At 37.2% G+C, this 19,078-nt stretch overlaps 1 protein-coding gene across 1 annotated transcript in view; it reads right to left on the reverse strand.

Moving 5' to 3' along the window:
* LOC132141918 (cholecystokinin receptor-like) overlaps nt 1-19,078 on the reverse strand; it is a 45,176-nt gene that overhangs the window by 22,711 nt on the left and 3,387 nt on the right. Inside the window, exon 2 of the mRNA XM_059551568.1 lies at nt 13,701-13,949. Within this exon, the coding sequence (XP_059407551.1) occupies nt 13,701-13,949 (249 nt within the window). The remainder of the gene's footprint in view (nt 1-13,700; nt 13,950-19,078) is intronic.

Consider the following 19,078-nt stretch of genomic DNA (forward strand, 5'->3'; position numbering starts at 1 on the left):
CTCTCTTTCTGAACAATGAAAGATTAGTAGCAATATTTATATCACATTAACTTTCAATGTTAAATTCACATTTAATATAAAGTCAGTCGTATTAAAAATATGTTATGGCATGACACCTATATCTGTTACTTAAGTAAACAGACAGGGTTTTATAATAAATTACATAAATTGGAGTAAAGGCTGATGAAATATATACATTTATACACGCACGCATACATTACATACATTTTATCTATATATCTAAAAAATAGGCTCAGTATATATGACCCAAAGTAACTAGTAACTAACTACTTGAGTAGATTTTTTATCCGATACTCTTTTACTCTTACTCAAGTAACTATTCAAGACTAGTACTTTTACTTTTACTTGAGTAAATATTTCTAGAAGTACTTTTACTTTTACTTGAGTACAGTTTTTGGGTAATCTACCCACCTCTGCTCCTCCCTCACAGTGGCACAGCTGACTGAAAGGCTCATTTATCCCTCTGGAGTCTAAGGGTATTTTTGGGGCCTGGAGAAGTTTTGTCATGCCCTGACATTTGTGCTTTTTTCAGTTTCTTATAAATACCTAAATGGCTAAAGCCTAATCTCACTGTAATCAGCACATACTGGGCTATAATAATAATATGTGTGCAGCATCTACATATGTACATGATTGTGTTTTTGAGAAATAAAATGTTATACGTGGTTAGTATTTTAGAAAAACTAAAATGTTAAATCACTTGAATAAGGCAATAAAACACATACAGAACATTGGTTCCAGGGACTTTTGAGAACTGGAGCTGGTAGCCTAGAATTTTTCTTTCTAAATTATGTGAAAATCATCTTGTTTACTCACTTACAGAAAACAATATATTGATGTAAATTTTCTAAGACACTTTTTGTTGGTAAAAGTCATATGCGAGTAGGCGTCAACTATCATGAATATCATTGTGATTTACACCTGAGAAGACAAAGGCCCGCATAATGAGCTGCATAACTCACTGAGGTTAATGGTGACTTGACTTAGTTCATGAAGATCAACTGTGACTTGACTTTGCTCATGAAGATCATTGGTGACTTGACTTGGCTCATGAAGATCAACTGTGACTTGACTTGGCTCATGAAGATCATTGGTGACTTGACTTGGCTCATGAAGATCAACTGTGACTTGACTTTGCTCATGAAGATCAACTGTGACTTGACTTTGCTCATGAAGATCATTGGTGACTTGACTTTGCTCATGAAGATCGTAGGTGACTTGACTTGGTTCATGAAGATCGTAGGTGACTTGACTTGGTTCATGAAGATCATTGGTGACTTGACTTAACTCACGGAGGTTAATGGTGACTTGACTTGGCTCCTGAAGATCAACTGTGACTTGACTTTGCTCATGAAGATCATTGGTGACTTGTCTTGGCTCATTAAGATCAACTGTGACTTGACTTTGCTCATTAAGATCATTGGTGACTTGACTTGGCTCATGAAGATCAACTGTGACTTGACTTTGCTCATGAAGATCATTGGTGACTTGACTTGGTTCATGAAGATCATTGGTGACTTGACTCGGTTCATGAAGATCATTAGTGACTTGACTTTGCTCATGAAGATCATTGGTGACTTGACTTTGCTCATGAAGATCATTGGTGACTTGACTTTGCTCATGAAGACCAACGGTGACTTGCTTTGCCTCATGAAGTTTACCTGTGGCTTTCCTTGACTTATGGAGATTAATGGTGACTTGGCTTGATTCGCAAGGATCATTGGTGACTTTACTTTGTTCATGGAGATCAATGGTGACTTGACTTGACTCATGAAGTTTAACTGTGGTTTTACTTGACTCATGGGTGTTAATGGTGACTTAATTTGACTCTGGATGGTCAGCAGTGACCTGACCTGACTCTTGATGGTCAACAGTGACCTGACTCTGGGAAATCGACGGGGACCTGATCAAAGGGGACCTGAATTGACTCTGGGAAATCATCGGGGACCTGATCAACAGGGACCTGACTTGACTCTGGGAAATCGACAGAGACCTGATCAACGGGGACCTGACTTGACTCTGGAAAGTCAACGGGGACCTGACTAGACTCTGGAAAGTCGACGGGGGCCTGACTAGACTGTGGAAGTCGACGGGGGCCTGACTAGACTGTGGAAAGTCGACGGGGACTTGACTTGACTCTGGAAAGTCGACAGCGGCAGCCATCTTGTGCAGCGGTGCTGGGCTGGCGACCATTTTGTGCAGTGGTGCTGGGCTGGCGGCCATCTTGTGCAGCGGCGCTTGGCTGGCGGCCATCTTGTGTAGTGGCTCTGGGGTTTCAACCAGGGGGGCAGGGTTTCATATGTTTTTGAAGCACCCCTGGTCGCCGCCATTGGCTAGCGGACCCCCTCCTGCTGTTAGCATTCCATTGACTCCCATTCATTTTGGCGTCACTTTGACAGCGAATAACTTTACATCTGAGGTGTTTAAAGACTCCATTTGTCCATTAATTATTTCTAAAGAATCACGAAAATGTATAAAAGGCTCCATTACCTTGTATCCTACGTTATGGTCCCGTAGAAGCAGTTTTTGTAAAAATTAGGCTAACGATTGCATCATAACCAGCGACTCTCTGTCACACAGTAGAGACCGTATGGACAGGAGGAGAAGCTCGCAGGCAATCTTTTACTGTCTATGAGGCAATCGGGGGAATGTGGAGGCATAAAGTCAAAGGAGATAATTAATCAGAACACTTACCAAAATTTGCTCCTGTTCACGCTCGCCTTCTCTGGAAGATTCAGTGGGTGATTCAGATTTCTCTTGGCACAGCGGTTAGAAGACTTACAGGTTGCTCACGTGACATCTACGTCATCAAGCTCAGTTTGAGTCTGCGCAGTACGCCCGACCCCCAGGAAGTGCGAGCTTCTAATTTACTTCATTTTTCTCCGTTGAATCCAATGGGGTCGCTGTGTCCATTTCTTTTACTGTCTATGGTTTCAACACTGTCCTCTGTCTCACCCACAGTGAACGAAGAGCCACACAACAAAAGAGCTTATTCTATGAGATCCCTTAGGTGGCCATTAAATTCCCCTCCAGGTAACCATGATTTAATAGGTTCATTGAGTCCAAACCGAAACAAGTCCTTAAACAAAGCTTCATCATTTAAAGGAACTTGATACACTAATTCACAGAATTGTTGAACATAGTCCTCAATAGATTGATTTCCTTGTCGTAGGTTTAACAGCTTTAACAGAGTGAGATTGTGGTGCTTATATGTGTGTGTAAATGAGGTGCAGGTGTGGCAAGGAAATTGGCTGCTGAATGAGGTGCAGATGTGGCAAGGTGATTGTGATGCAGAGACTCATGGGATATGTAGTTCGGGTGTCCAAGTGATGATATAGTGACATCCGGTGGTTAATGGGTGGAATGGTCCTGAGTGGAGTGCCCTCTACTGAAGTTCGTGGGCACTCCAGCTAATGATCGTGACAGCAATGGCACAATGGCAATGCTCTGAGAAAAGTTTTAATGGACTTTTTGCACCCACATTTGAACCTGACTGTGTTAAACACACCGCATACTCAAGAACATCAAAGCAAATGCTCAGCTTACATTAATATGTAATATCGCAAAAGAAATTTCAGCTAACAATTATGTGTACATGTGAGTTTCTTTTTTTTTTTTTCATCAATCAAATCAATAAACCTAAAACAGGAAAGAAGGCAATATAGCAATGTTCTGACACACCTCTGAACCTGACCGTGTTATACACGCAGCATAGATCAAAGAAGGGAAAATAATAATGATAAAGAAAATCAGCTAATCAGCTGTGCTTAGGTCAGCATACAAAGAAGGAAAAATTAAATTCAGCTCATTTGAGTGACAGTATTAAGCATTGACATACAGGCAAAGGCAGGGAAAATACTTTCACCTGAATAACACCATTCTCACACACACAATCTATGTGTGACAACTCTATGTGTGTGTGTGTGTGTGTGTGTACTGTACTTAAATTCAATCAAATGTCATGAAGTCTTTGGCGGAAAGCTGAAGGTGATTGCTGATAGGCTGTCCCAATCAGTGGCGCCTGCACAATCCAATCACGTTTGAGAGGGAAACAACAAATTGAGGGTTTCCGTCCGATATTTTTCTTTTTTCTGTCCACACAGAGATGCGTTTCTGTGAATACCAATTTTTTTATCTGATAGGCGTTTCATCCACACGGATCCGGTGTTTTGGAAGAGTGAAACCAATGTTTTTGAAACCGGGTCCCAGAGTCGATAAATTTGAAAACGCCGCCTTTGCGTTTTCGTCTGGACGGCGAATCCGTATATTTTCTGAAACGATGAAGTCATCAGCGCAAGTCTCCCCCTAATCAGACACAACTATGTCACGTTACAGCAACAAAAACATGAACAAACACTGAACGATTGTCTTTTTATTAACTAACATTAACTAACATTAACAAGATGAATAAATGTATTGTTCCAGGTTCGTTTGTGCACCACTCGCAAGGTTTATGAGCAAGTCCATTGTCTTCTTCTCCGTGTATTGCTGTGGCAGAATTACAGCGCCACATGCTGGTCTGGCATGTATACTACATCGTTTTGTGGTTTCGTGTGGACGCAAATATTATACGCGGGTTGAGACGAGGAAAAAAAATCAGATTGGGGTAAATTCTGTCTCCTTGTGGACGGGGATGAAGAAGTAACTGGTACTTACAGTTATGGATAGAAATGTAGTGGAGTAAAGAGTACAATATTTGCCTCTCAAATGTACTTGAGTAAAGTCATGAGTACGCCCCAAAAATGATACTCGAGTAAAGTACAGATCCCTCAAAATTGTATTTAAGTACTGTACTAAAGTAAATGTACTCCGTTACTGTCCGGCTCTGCTGGTAAGGAAACGTTGTATGTACTGTATTCGAAAAGCTGCAGTTCTACTCTGTAAGCAGTGTTGCCAGATTAGGCGGCTTCCCGCCCAACTGGGCGGTTTTGAATTTGATTGTGCAGGTAAAAATTGTCTTGGGCGGGTGGACAAAATTTGGGCTGGTTTGGGGTCAGTTTGGCGGTTTTCAAAAATCTAAATTGTATGGGCTAATTGGCTAACAAACAAGCTCAAGTGTGCATATACTGCATCCAAACAGTTATCACGTTGTTATAAACTGCAGTGCAGAGGTGCTGATGTGGACTTCGCGGCCGTACTTTTAGCCAATCACTAGTGATCTACAGACACACGTGATGATTCATGAGCAATAACGGATCTAATTTTACATTTATGAACTGTATGAGTGATCATAATGCCTAAATATATGTTACATGGTAAAGAGTGGGAGAGTGTTTTAACACTCAAAACGTGAATTACACCTGTTGAGGGAAAGATGACACCAAGACTCTAATATTACTGCAACTCCTAAAATAGAGCACAGTTAAATTATTTAATTTATAACATAATCTATTTATATCTAATCTCTAAACGATCTTGTCTTTTATCTTTTAAACAGTACAGATTGGTATATCTTCTTAGTTTTGACTGTGCAAATGTAATGTTCTACAATATGAACTTCACAAAAGACTAAAGCCCCTATTAGGGCGGTATTGTTTCTCATGTGGACCGCTGTGAAAATAAATTTACATACCACCTCAGTGATAAACTCATGGATTCGGATGGCGATTATTGTTGTTGTTAATTTTCATACAGTATTTAGCAATGAATGACAACACAGTTTTGACTGTTATATGTGTGCATAAACAAGTGTGAAATACCTAATTACGTTGCTTTTTCCTATCACTTATATTGGACACTTATGCTGTTGACATTGAAAATGATGTATATGTTTTTTCGAGGGTATCGGTAAATCAATTGTAAATCAATCAAATGTTTTGACGGTGACTGCTTGCATAATCTATTTTAATCATATTCGGTAATTGTCTTTAATGTATTTGCCACCATTTGATCCATGGGAAATTTATCTAATGTTATTATTTAGGCTATTATTTAGTTTTAAGGAGTTAAAATGGCTGTTAACACCTTTGACTGACATGTTGTATCACATTATTTTGTTAGTTAAAGTTTTGGGCGGTTTTTTGTTGGAGTGGGCGGGTTTTTGTGAGCTTTTGGGCTGGAAATCGTCCATCCAATCAGTCAACACTGTCTGTAAGTTAATGAGTCCTTGACCTCCTTCCTCCTTTAGCAGATATAAAACACTATGTGGCAACCAATGCAAATTATCCCAAAAAAAGGACAATAAAATAGACTGAATCTTCACAAGTAGATGGGATGGTGGGTCAACACAAGTCACACAGTGCCATAATGAGGAGGCTACCAAATTATTAATAATTAAGGTGCGCCCTCTATATGACAATGATGGTACAATCCACTTCCATTTTTGTAATCGACTTTTAATTTTTTCAATTGTACCTTCCCAATTTTTCTAAACAGTTGTTTAGTTTCCTAAATAAACCCCCAAATATTTTAATCCTTCTTTTAACCACAATAATGCACCTGGAAGCATTATCTTATTATTAAATTTAAATGATTTTAAACTTTTAATAATACATCTACATCATTTTGTTTACTGACTAAAACAATAATGTCATCAGCATAAGCAGAACAAGGAAAAGTTTTTGAAACTTGTAAAGACACTCCTTCCAAACTTCTCCTTAAAGTATTCAAAAATGGCTCTGTTGCACTTATATACAATATCCCAGACAAAGAACAACCTTTGTCTTATGCCACAGCCCACTTTAAACGGAGCACATAAGCCACCATTAAACTTCAGTACATTCTCAATATCACAATATAAGACTTTGATATATGAAACAAAAATTCAGAGCTAAATCCAAAGGCCTGTAGAGTTTTCCACAAATAATTGTGCTCTACACGTTCAAAGGCTTTTTCTTGATCTAAGAAAATCAAGCCCATATCAACTCCAAAAAATTGGGAAACATCAAACAAATCTCTAATCAAATGAATGTTGTCAAAAATTGACCTACCAGGCATACAGTACGACTGGTTAGGATGGATGATCTCAGCCAACACCTTCCCCAGCCGGGTAGCCAGTACCTTAGAAAGCAGTTTATAGTCCGAACATATCAAAGACACGTCTCCAGTTTTTTATGTCGCTCAAATAGCCCTTCTTAGGCAGAAGAGTAAGGATCGCGCTTCTACAACTCAATGGCAGAATACCTTCAGCTAAACTGCTACTCAAAACAGCCAATAGATCTTCTCCAATAATAGACCAGAAGGACTTATCAAATTCAACTGGGATTCCATCGCACTTTGCCATTTTCCATTCTCTGAAGAGCCTTATGTAATTCATCCAGGCTAATAGCCTTTTTGAGCTTGACATTTGCTTCTTTGGAGACCTTTTGTAATTTCTCAAAAAATTGTAATTTCCATGTATTAAGACTTATAAAGATTCTCATAAAAACCAACTCCTCTCTCTCTTATTTTTGGGGGCAGTCAGCAAAGATCCTGTTTCAGAGGTCAAAGAATGGATAAATCTTTTCTGACCATTCTTGATTGTGCCATATTTTGGAGTTTTAAAATCTCAGTTTCAAAAACTTTTATATATTTAGTAGTCTCCTTTGTAATATTTTGAGTGTACTGTTGACAAAAAAAAATTTATTCGAATTTTGCCAAGATCCCACCATTTTTGCAAAGAGCTAAAATCACCTTTTTCATTTTTAAAACTCTCCCAAAATGTTTTGAAAGTATCTTTAAAAAGGCCATCACTTAGTAAACCAGTATTGAAATGCCAATAAGCACTTCATGGTTTTATAGAGTTCAAGAAAACATTACATATAACTAGACTATGGTCCGAGAAACCAACAGGGTTTATTACACAATTCTTGAAAATACTACAGTGGTGTTTAAAACTATAAAATCTATCTAACCTTGCCATAGACAACAAACCATCATGGGCATGATCCCACATTTATTGTCTCCCATTTCCATTTAAACATCTCTATAATTCACATAAATCATTTGTTTTATTTATTTGAGTAAGCAGTTTACGAGAAGGCATTTGTGGTTCAAGATGGTTACGATCAATATTTTCCTCAACACAATTAAAATCTCCTCAGAGAAATAAATATTCTTCACTATTACACTCTTGTAGAGTTGAACTCAGAATATCAAAAAATCCATTCTTTCTAATGGCAGGTTTGGAGCATACAGACTAATAAAGACAAAAACATGGGTCTCAAAATGTATACCTTTTACAATTTCTTTAACTTTAACAGAGCAGGATGTAAACCTATTATCAAATAGGATGGCTACACCTTCACTATGTGAAGTTTTATGACTTAAAAAGTTGGACCACTCCATTCTTCTATCCATTCTGCAGTGTTTTTATCATTGCTGTGTTTCTTGTAAAAAAGAACATCCAGTTATTTTTGTCTCATTAGATCATATATTTCCATTCTCTTTACACTATTTCTGGCTCCGTTTATATTTAGAGTTGCAACATATCTCCCATATGTAAAGAGAAGAGTAAAAAAACACCAAAAAGAAACACACAACCAATAAAGGAAAATAAATTATGCAGCTTTGCCATCATTATAACACAGCTGATTTTGATTTCTTTGGCACAAATTTCTTGAGACAATACACTTCTTTCACTCAATAGGATCTTTGTTTTATCCATAAAAAAAGTTTCAGATCTGGAAAATATTCCACTTGAACTCCCCTTTGACTTTTTGTCAATTTCAGAAACTTCTTAATGTCATCTGTGCCACAATCATTACATTTCCATTAATTCTGAGAACATTCTGAAACAGTTTAATCACTTTCTCTTTCAAAGTCATCCATTTTATCAAACTCCTTTCTTGCTTATTTTAACACTTCTTCTTTTGCTAATTTTTTCCTCTTTAGAGGAGGTTTGATTTACATCAATTTCTCACAAATTAACATTGTCTGCTAATAGATATATTCTACATCAGACAAACAGCTCATTGAGCTAACTTGACTGTCATTCATCGATTCATTTGTACCAGTGGAATTCAAAGTATCAACTGGCTTCATTTGGTCAATACTAACATTGTCATCTTCATTTTTGTTCTCTACCATGTTAGAAACTGTCTCAACTGTCTGTTCACATAATACTCCATTTGTTTGTCACCCAGCATCATCTTTACTAGTAGAGGGCACAAACTCAGCAGCACAAGCTGTTTGATCTTTATCTTGCTTCGCATTTTTTTCCACCGCAACCTGTTTCACGCTTATATCTTAATTTTCAGGACATGCGCGAACTAGATGCCCAATTTTACCACAACCGAAGCATTTCATTATGTCAGTGGATACATAGACAGTGTAGTCAAAAAATCTTCTATTCTGAACTTCACACTTAAATTCAACTCTGCTTTACTGTCATTCAATTTCATATAGGTAAACCTCTTAAAGGACATCACATGTTTGAGTAACTCAGACTTGCTCCTGAAACCAATATTCTTAACCGGAGCCATTTGACAACATAACTTTCTTTGCTGGTGTGGATAAAGGAAACACTGGTGTAAACATACCACGAATCGCTATTCCTCTCTCCACCACAACATCTGCATTCTCTACAGTGTTTATAAAACAAACCACTGCATTACTCATTCTTGATGCCACTAGAACATTCTTATATTCGATAACTTCTCCAATAGCTAATATACAATCTTCTACACTTGCTACGGTATCAACTTTAACCAAATGTCTCCTCATCAGAGAGCCAAAGTCGTCAGTGCCCTGAGCAGCCATGCTGCCAGTGATACACTGACGCTCAAAAGCGGCTAAACTATATTTTCCTAACTTCAATATCTATTAAACATTAAACAGAAACAGCACACAACAGAAAAGGTTTAGAAAGAGACTTTTTGCCACAGTGGAAAAAAAAACATTTTGATTATGTCTGTTGTTCCTGGATGACTGATTTATCCAGAACTTGGATTATAAAGTAAAAAAAAAAAAATTCATTGAATAAATTGATAAGATTAGTTTTAGGGTTACATTGTTTCAGCCATGTACTGTAGATAATACACACTTTAAACAGCTTGGTTGGTTACCAATTGAAAGAATATAAGTATTACTGATATTACAAAATGGTACATAAAATCATTAATGATAGGGCTCCAGTTTATTTAAATTCTTATTTTTCCTCTGGTTAATATAAGAAACGGTCATTTTACCAGACAGGTCATTATGGATATTAATTTATGTAGATACAGGACACTGTATGGTCAAAGGTAGTTTAAATATTCAGTATAAACTAACCAGTTCAATTGTTCAAACCTAAATAACAGCATGGGTGACCAGAGGTGGACAGTAACAAAGTACATTTACTTGATTACTTTACTTAAGTACACTTTTTGAGTATCTGTACTTGACTTGAGTATTTTATTTATTTCATTTATTTGATTTTTAAGTCGTTACTATGTAACAGCTTTGAAAGTCAGTGGGTGACTTTTTTTCTTTCTTTTTTTTAGACAGCCTATAAGTAATTACTTATGTAGGGTTACACTTACATGAAGTTATTTCCCAGCATTTGTTGAACACTGACCAGTTGCAAATGTGATATTTATTTACAACAATTCAATAATAAGTTTATATTGTAGTGTATATATATTAGACACAATATTGTCTGATTTTGCAAAATTGTATAAACGAAAATATTACCTATTAAGCCACAGAAGAACTGGTGTGCATCTCCTAACAAAACACAACCATTCTGTGTATGACATAAAAGTACTGCTAGAGCAATCAGAGAGCTTTTTTAGGTTTTTTTAAAGCTGTGTTGCTGTTGTAAAGTTATACAGCTACAGTTGTGTTGCTGTTTTAAAGCAGGTTTGTTTTTTTTTTGTTTTTTTCTTTCAGTCTTTATTTAAAGCGATTTCACTATCCACATGGTTCACATACATGTGCCAGAGCTGTGTGAGATCACTACCATGCTGCTTTTGTGGGGGTGTATAGGAGTGTTAAATACTTTTTTTGGGTCAGCTCACTTGTTTCGTTTCTATAAGTTTTTAACATTCTAAAAGCTCATCATTCAAAAGATACTATAAGCTAGTCAGAGTATTCAGTAGACATAATGTTTTGTATATTGCTTTAGAGGCATAAGTTATTGCAAGTAATAAACCAAAAGAAAATGTCCTTTTTTTATGTCAATGCACTGTGCATTTTCACTACTCAAGCACTACTCAAGTAGTGTTGTGTACTTTGTCCACCTCTGTGGGTGACCAAGATGTTGACATGATGAAATCATATCACATAGAAAGTTGTTTTGTTTTGACATTATGATTCCACTGGAACATGTTTAAAATAAAATAAAATGACTAAATTAAGTTGTGTTTTACTAAAGGGATAGTTCACCCCAAAATAAAAATCCCTCACCCTCAAGACATCCTAGGTATATATGACAGTCTTCTTTCGGACGAATACAATCAGAGTTATATTAAATAATGTCCAGGCTAATCCATGCTTTATAGTGGGAGTGGACGGTAGCCAAAAATTTGAAGAAGTCCAAAAAATTGCACCCATCCATTATAAATGAAGTCAACACAGCTCCGGGGGCTTAATAAAGGCCTTCTGAAGCGCAGCAGTGCATTTGTGTAGGAAAAATATCCATATAAACTACTGCGCCACCGACTTTAGAACAGGTTTTAGTTGGTCAATGGCGCAGTCTATTTCAGTTACCTCAAAATAGCTACGCTCCAGCAATGCGCCTGAACACACCTAGTTTTTAGACCAGCATGCCCATGGGTGCACATATGGGTGCAAATGCATTTGCTAATTAAACCACATGGCACAGTATGTGAAAATGACAACTGCGCCGGGCTGAAATTAGCAAGAAACACTGCATTGCGGTGGGTGTATAATAGGGCCCACTGATTCTCATGTGCTTTCCTTGAGCGCAATTCAAGACAGAGTGAAACACGGAAAAATGCATTTCATTCATAACCAGTCATACTACCCCACATGGCCGACACAGTTTTGTGTAGGGCCCCTAGAAATCTAGAATTGGCTCTGAGATACACACTTGTTTTAAAAATGAGGAAGACAAACTTAAAAGGAATGTTGAGCCCATAATAAGTGCAATTGCTTATGCAATTGAGCCGATATGATGAGGGGAGTGAACAGTACTAACATAACAGGTGGAAGAAGTCATGAATCTGATGGTTTGGGGTAAAGAACCGTTCGGAAACAATACGTGTTTATGTGGATACTCGTCAAGACCATGATTCTGACATCTTTTTTTGTCCATTGGTTAAAGAAGACATAAGAGAACTAAATGTGTTTCTCACATGCTGTCTGAGCTGCTGCTTTTTGTGTGCATGCGTGTGCTTGCATGAGTGTGTGTGTGTGTGTGTGTCTGTGTGTGTGTGTGTGTGTGTGTGTGCACAGAAATGGTCTCTATCACAGCACGTGAGTCACACTCTGAAATCTCTTTCATGCTGTCTAATGCTTGAATGGCTTGAAACACTTTAATGTTTAAACTTACCAGGCTTAAAACACGTGAGAATGATAAACTTTCAGGGGCAGTTGTGGCCTAATGGTTAGAGTCAGACTTGTAATCTGAAGGCTATGGGTTCAAATCTCAGGTCCAGCAAAAAATTGTAGGTGGGGGAAGTGAACAACCAGCGATCTCTTCCACCTTCAATACCATGACTGAGGTGAGACCCATGAGCAAGGCACCAAACCCCCAACTGCTCCCCGGGTGCCGCGACAATATGGCTTGTGTGTGTTAATTACTGTGTGTGTTCACTTGGATGGGTTAAATGCAGAGCACAAATTCTGAGTATGGGTCACATACTTGGCCACACATCACTTCACTTTTTTTACTTTCTTGAGAAAGCAACACTAGCCCGATCAATCATATTAACACTGGAGCATCCTGTTAACACCAGGTAATGTTAAGCATATTGTATTTGCAGGTGTACATAAAATATTTTACATACCACTACTGGTGAACGAGCCAGTGTAATGCAAATATGTCTGTGCATTTGGACCACAATATATATATATATATATATATATATATATATACAGACAACATTCTTCTGTCCCACAACAGTTTTTCCTGCATCTCTCCTCCTCAACAACTCACTCCTAACTATTCGTAGCCCAGTTTTGGGATAGGGAGAGCACTCCAACCATTTGTTCAATCTGACTGTATGTAAGTGCAAACTCATTAAATTGTTTATATAAATACATGTATTTTTGTTTGTATGTAGCTTGGGTTTTTTTATTTTTATTTTTTCTATCTGTGACTTAGACGGAACATTTAGATTTAGCCCCTCACACACTGTACGTGTTTATGTTTTGCATAACATTTACATTTATGCATTTAGCAGACACTTTTATCCTTACAGTGCATTCAAGCTATATATTTTTATTTTACCAATGTGTGTGTTCCCTGGGAATTAAACCCACAATCTTTTGTGCTGCTAACGCAATGCTCTACCACTGAGCCACAAGAACATGCATAAGTGAAATGGAATTAATTAGTTGACATTTGGCTCACGTCTTAACAGTTTAAATCACAATGGAATAATTTGTGAAATATTATTGTTGCTGTAAAACAATTCTGGAATAAATGAAAAAAAAATTATGAAAAAAAGTAATTAAAAAGCAGCACTGCAGGATAAATTGTAAATGATCAGTGTAATTAAAGTTTACTTTAGCATTATTGAACAATGCTTTTGCAGGAAAAATAATCAAATATGAATCTTCCAATTGAGAAAGCTTAAATGAACGTTCCTCACCCATGAAATAGGCGACTGTCTTGCACATCGCAGAGCCAAAGATGAAGTCCTCCAGCAGGCTGGGGATGAGATTAAAGGGAATACAGAAGATGGCCATCATGAGATCACTAATAGCCAGCGAGAGCAGGAAGGAGTTGGTGACGGTCCGCATTCTCTTGTTTACTATTAGGACCACAATGATCAGGAGGTTCCCAAAAACACTCAGAAGAAAGACAAGTGTGTAAAGGATAATCCTCAGTGAGTCCATTTCTGAGGAAAGAGCAAAAGCCATTTTGGTCAAAGGAATCAATACATTCTCACATAACATTTTTATTTATATTTTAAATATTTTAATTTTCCAAAGGGAATGTGTATACCACCCCTTTGAATATTAAAGTTGCATATCTTTTACTGCACAAAATTACGAGCCAAGGTATACGTGGTGTATTATGAGTTATAAGAAGGGGGGTCTGTTTACATGGCATCATCTCCTCATCAGGACAGTATTGATGCATACAGAAAAAAAAAAAATTATTTCACATGAGGAATCTGTAAAGTAATCACACTCGCAGCCAGGTGACTGATGGTGAATTCCTTGCCTCAGGTTTGAACAATCAATTCACCATCAGTCAAACAGTTCAAAGTATTCTCTAGGCTTTTTTCACCACAACGCATTTAGACGTTGTTAATAATCATTCTCCCTGTTTCAGTAGTTGATTCTGGCTCATCTTTAATACTCCTGAAGTAAAGCCACATAGTCTATAAAACTTCACTCAGACATCGTGTAGTCAAAGCAACCATATTTTATGAACACTTTCAAAATCAAACACTTTCAAAATCACTCCTATACACCCCCACAAAAGCAGCAAAAATGTACATTTGATTTATTATTTCTGCATTCATAAGTTACAAGCGAGTTAAAACAGAGTGAGTTGTTGTGAGTTAATGTGATTCACTAAATGTTCAGCCAGTGCTGTGGTGTTTAATCTGTTATCTGATAGTTTGCTTTACACATGAGAAAGAAGTTGGAAAAATATTTTATGAAACATTTGAATTTGATTCCCCAGAAACAAAGTAAGTGTACTTTATAGCTTCCTGTTATTACTTTATTACTTTATTACAATATTACTTTATTGCTCTGGCAAGCTTTAGCCTCCCTCAGGCTCAGCCTCCTTCCTCAGTTCCTCCAGCTCGCCCTCTGGTCTCTGGATCCCCAACTACATCTCACTCAATTGTCACTATGGCTCCTTCGCAGCCACCTGAATCCTTGACATCACTCCACCTCCTCCGTTCTCTGCACCAAGGGCTCCATCTCCATTTCTGTCATTGCCTCCAGTATTTTCAATTGCCATGGCCATGGATAGCCGTTCTGGCTGTGGCCTGGACACCTGCCATCAAGCGTTTGTGTTTTCACCTTTCCCACCTTTTGTTAGTGTTTGTCGTGGTTATTGATTTAATTGTGTTATTATGCTCAGGCGTGTCTTGTTATTATCATTGTTTGGTCTGTGTATTTAAGTTCCTGTCTGTTCTGTTTGAGGTTGTCGGCTCTTGTCAATGTGTGTCACCAGCCTTCCCTTGTTTGGATTTACCTATCTGTGGATTTCTTAAAAACTGCTTATCTTCATCTCATCTTTGTGTGAGTTTATCGGCACAGTTATTTGACAACAGCTGTAACTGTTGTGTAAATGCCTTTATGCCACCTCTAAGCAGCATTAGCTTTGCAGTGTAGATTTGGAATATTGTGCCTACAGTACATATGTGACCCTGGACCACAAAACCAGTCTTAAGTGTCAGTTTTTCCAAAATTGAGATGTATACATCATCCATGAGCTGAATAAATAAGCTTTCAATTGATGTATGGGTTGTTAGGATATGACAATATTTGGTTGAGATACAACTGTTTGAATATCTGGAATCTGAGGGTACAAAAAACAAAACAACACTGAGAAGATCACCTTCAAATTTATCCAAATGAAGTACTTGGCAATGCATATTACTAATAAAAAATTACATTTTACACAATGTATTTTTGACTATTGCTACAAATATACCCCAGCTACTTAAGACTGGCTTTGTGGTCCTGGGTCACATATACCGTAAGCTTTTCACTTGGATTCTTCAGTATTTCTTGAAATTCTTCAGATCCTTAAAACTTTATTAGACATACTGTATTTGCCAAAAAAAATATAATATATAATTATATTATAGTATAATTATAGTGAAGCGTTTTTTTATTAAGGCAACTGCAAATTACAACACAAGACATTTTAATTTGTCAAAACTTTATATATATAATTTTTTTTTCTCATTTAATAGCAGCTTATATAAATATGCATTCTGTAGTATAGTATCAAGAATAGTTTAGCAGAGATTGATTTAAAGTGTTATTGTGTTCTTTACTCCCTCTTTTGCTTCTGTTTCATAACAGAATGCACAAACATTGCTCTTTGTCCCTGGGCATAAACAGATGGAATTCTGAGTACAATGGAAACCTTAAGAAAGCATAAAACTGACATTCGTGAAGTTGTGGCGCTCCAGTCACTGTACAGTCAGTGGTGTCGGCACAACTACAGTTAATCCAGTGTCATCCCAATGGTGTATTGCTCATTCTAGTGTTCAGTGTCAGTCTGCGTGTAGTGTCATAGCTGTTACTATTGTGACAGCTCCTAACTTTTCATTTTCCCCCGACCTGCCCTGACAGTTCTTCTGTTCATTTGTATTGCAGCTCTGTTGGGAGCAGAACCCGTTTTCACAGGAGCAGTACCTACCTACCAGCTGGCTCTTCCTAGCATGTCAGATTTAGTTAATATCAAAATAAGAGGAACTAAAACTCTATATAAATGCAGTAATTTAGGATACATTTTTTAATCAATGATATGATGTCAGGGTCCTGTCACTTTGGTCAATCTTACTCTTAGTTTGGTGTCAGAATCATTTTTTTTTTCTGACATTTTTTTGGGGTGTTTTATCTGTCTTTGTGTGAGTGTGCAGCTTAAAGTTGCTGTCCCATCCATGTGTATTTCCATTGCTTTAACCATTCTCTTTAGATCCCAAATTCTTTTTTTACTTATTTTTTGTATGTGGTTTATTTTAGATATCATGCATTATTTGTATTCAAAAAGCAAAAGTATATTTCTATTTTAGCAGAAGACTAGGCAACTATTCTAGTGGTGATACGATTTTAATGTTGCATCTCAATAAATTAGAATGTCTTGGAAAAGTTCATTTATTTCAGTAATTCAACTCATTGTGAAACTCGTGTATTAAAAAAATTCAATGCACACAGACTGAAGTAGTTTAAGTCTTTGGTTCTTTTAATTGTGATGATTTTGGCTCACATTTAACAAATCTCAACAAATTAGTATACTTCATAAGACCAAAACAAAAACATTTTTAGCAAATTGTTGTCTTCTGGAAAAAAAATTAATTTACTGTACATGTACTCAATACTTGGTAGGGGCTCCTTTTGCTTTAATTACTGCCTCAATTTGGTGTGGCATGGAGGTGATTAGTTTGTGGCACTGCTGAAGTGGTATCGAAGTCCAGGTTTCTTTGATAGTGGCCTTCAGCTCATCTGCATTTTTTGGTCTCTTGTTTCTCATTTTTTTCTTTACAATACTCCATAGATTCTCTCTGGGGTTCAGGTCTGATGGGTTTGCTGGCCAGTCAAGCACACCAACACCATGGTCATTTAACCAACTTAACTAACTTTTGGTGCTTTTGGCAGTGTGGACAGTTGCCAAATCCTGCTGGAAAATGAAATCAGCATCTTCAAAAAGCTGGTCAGCAGAAGGAAGTATGAAGTGCTCCAAAATTTCTTGGTATTTCTTCAGGAAAAATCTTTCAGGAAATGTAGTTTTCGAGTAAAGCTTTAATATTTAACTTAATTGTTTCATCATCCTCAGCTGTCTCCATAATAATTGTCTGATACATACATGTAAAAATCATTGCTCGGCATAAATTAAAAATCAATTATTATTAATTATTCTGCAGGTTATTAGCGAAAGTGGTTTTCTCCATTATCTCATGTATGATGTAAATGTGCTACGGCACGGAAAGTTTAGTGCAAGTGTGAGTGCAGGCCAGCGGAGGAGTGGGGAGGAGGAATAATGGCGCCCAGGCTCTGTTCAAGGCAACCGTGCCTAGTGTGAGTACATCCTAAGTCGAGCACACCTTCGATGTGTCACCTGCTTTCCTGTCGAAAGTTTCTACCCTGTCCCCTTATTATTTTATTGTTAGTTCAATTTGCCCTACCTGTTCTCCCTTGTTACCCTCCTAATTTCCTTTCCTATTTATTCTCCATGTGTGCTCTGTTTTGTGCCAGATTGTTGTGGTTGTTTCCAGTCCTGAATTTACTGTATCCTTGTTTTAAGTGTTCCTGTTTTGCCCTGTCATGGCTTTCTTTGTCATTTTGCTCTAGTCCTGCCACTATAAGGGTAGTTTTTTGGCTTTTTGTTTTGATTCTGAATTCAAAATAAAAGCCTATCTACACTCTGCAATTGAGTCATTGCCCTTCTCTAACTCAACACCTGACATATGATCTATTCCAGGGTTATTCAAATCTTGTCCTGGAGGGCCAATGCACTGCAGAGTTTATCTCCAACCCTGATCAAACTCACCTGCCTGTGATTTTCTAATGATTCTGAAGACACTGATTAGCATGCTCATGTGTGTTTGATCAGGGTTGGAGCTAAACTCTGCAGCGCATTGTCCCTTCAGGACAAGATTTGAATAAACCTGATCTATTCTATTTTGTGTGAACAAAGTTTGAGTAAATATACTTCAGCCTGTGTGACCCTTCAAGCACTGATGTACATTATTCAATGATTCATCTTTATGATATTTTATTCATTGGTCAGTTCAGCTGCTTCTTTCATGTTAAATTATGTGCAGGCATTGCTTGTGCCAGTGTTATGATGAATACATTTAAATAGGAGTCACACAGTAAGTCTGTGATTTTTAGAATGTCATGTAATTAGACTGGGTAAAAGGATTTGCTGTAATTTGAAGCCAATTATAAAATTAAAGCCATTTCTTTCAGGCACAATGCCAAAGTCTAACGTTAAGAGCTTATGTTCAATTTCACTGCCAAAGAAAACACAGCAACACAGTTTAAGCATCCAACCATTACATCAATGCAGATAGTGAAGGGTTTTTTTATTAAGGCAACTGCAAATTACAACACAAGACATTTTAATTTGTCAAAACTTTAGTCTTGCATATGAAAGGGTTTTTACAGAGTTCCTGTAGCTCTATCATTGGTACTTCATATTGTATATGGACCTCAATTGTTAGACTAGAGCTATTAGCATCAGCCCACCTCAACAACTACTACATAAATTTAAAGCAGCAGCAGTCAAACTATATTACCACATAATTTATTCATGATGCAATGGCAA

The sequence above is a fragment of the Carassius carassius genome, chromosome 6 (assembly GCF_963082965.1).
Source record: "Carassius carassius chromosome 6, fCarCar2.1, whole genome shotgun sequence".
NCBI classification, from domain to species: Eukaryota; Metazoa; Chordata; class Actinopteri; order Cypriniformes; family Cyprinidae; genus Carassius; species Carassius carassius.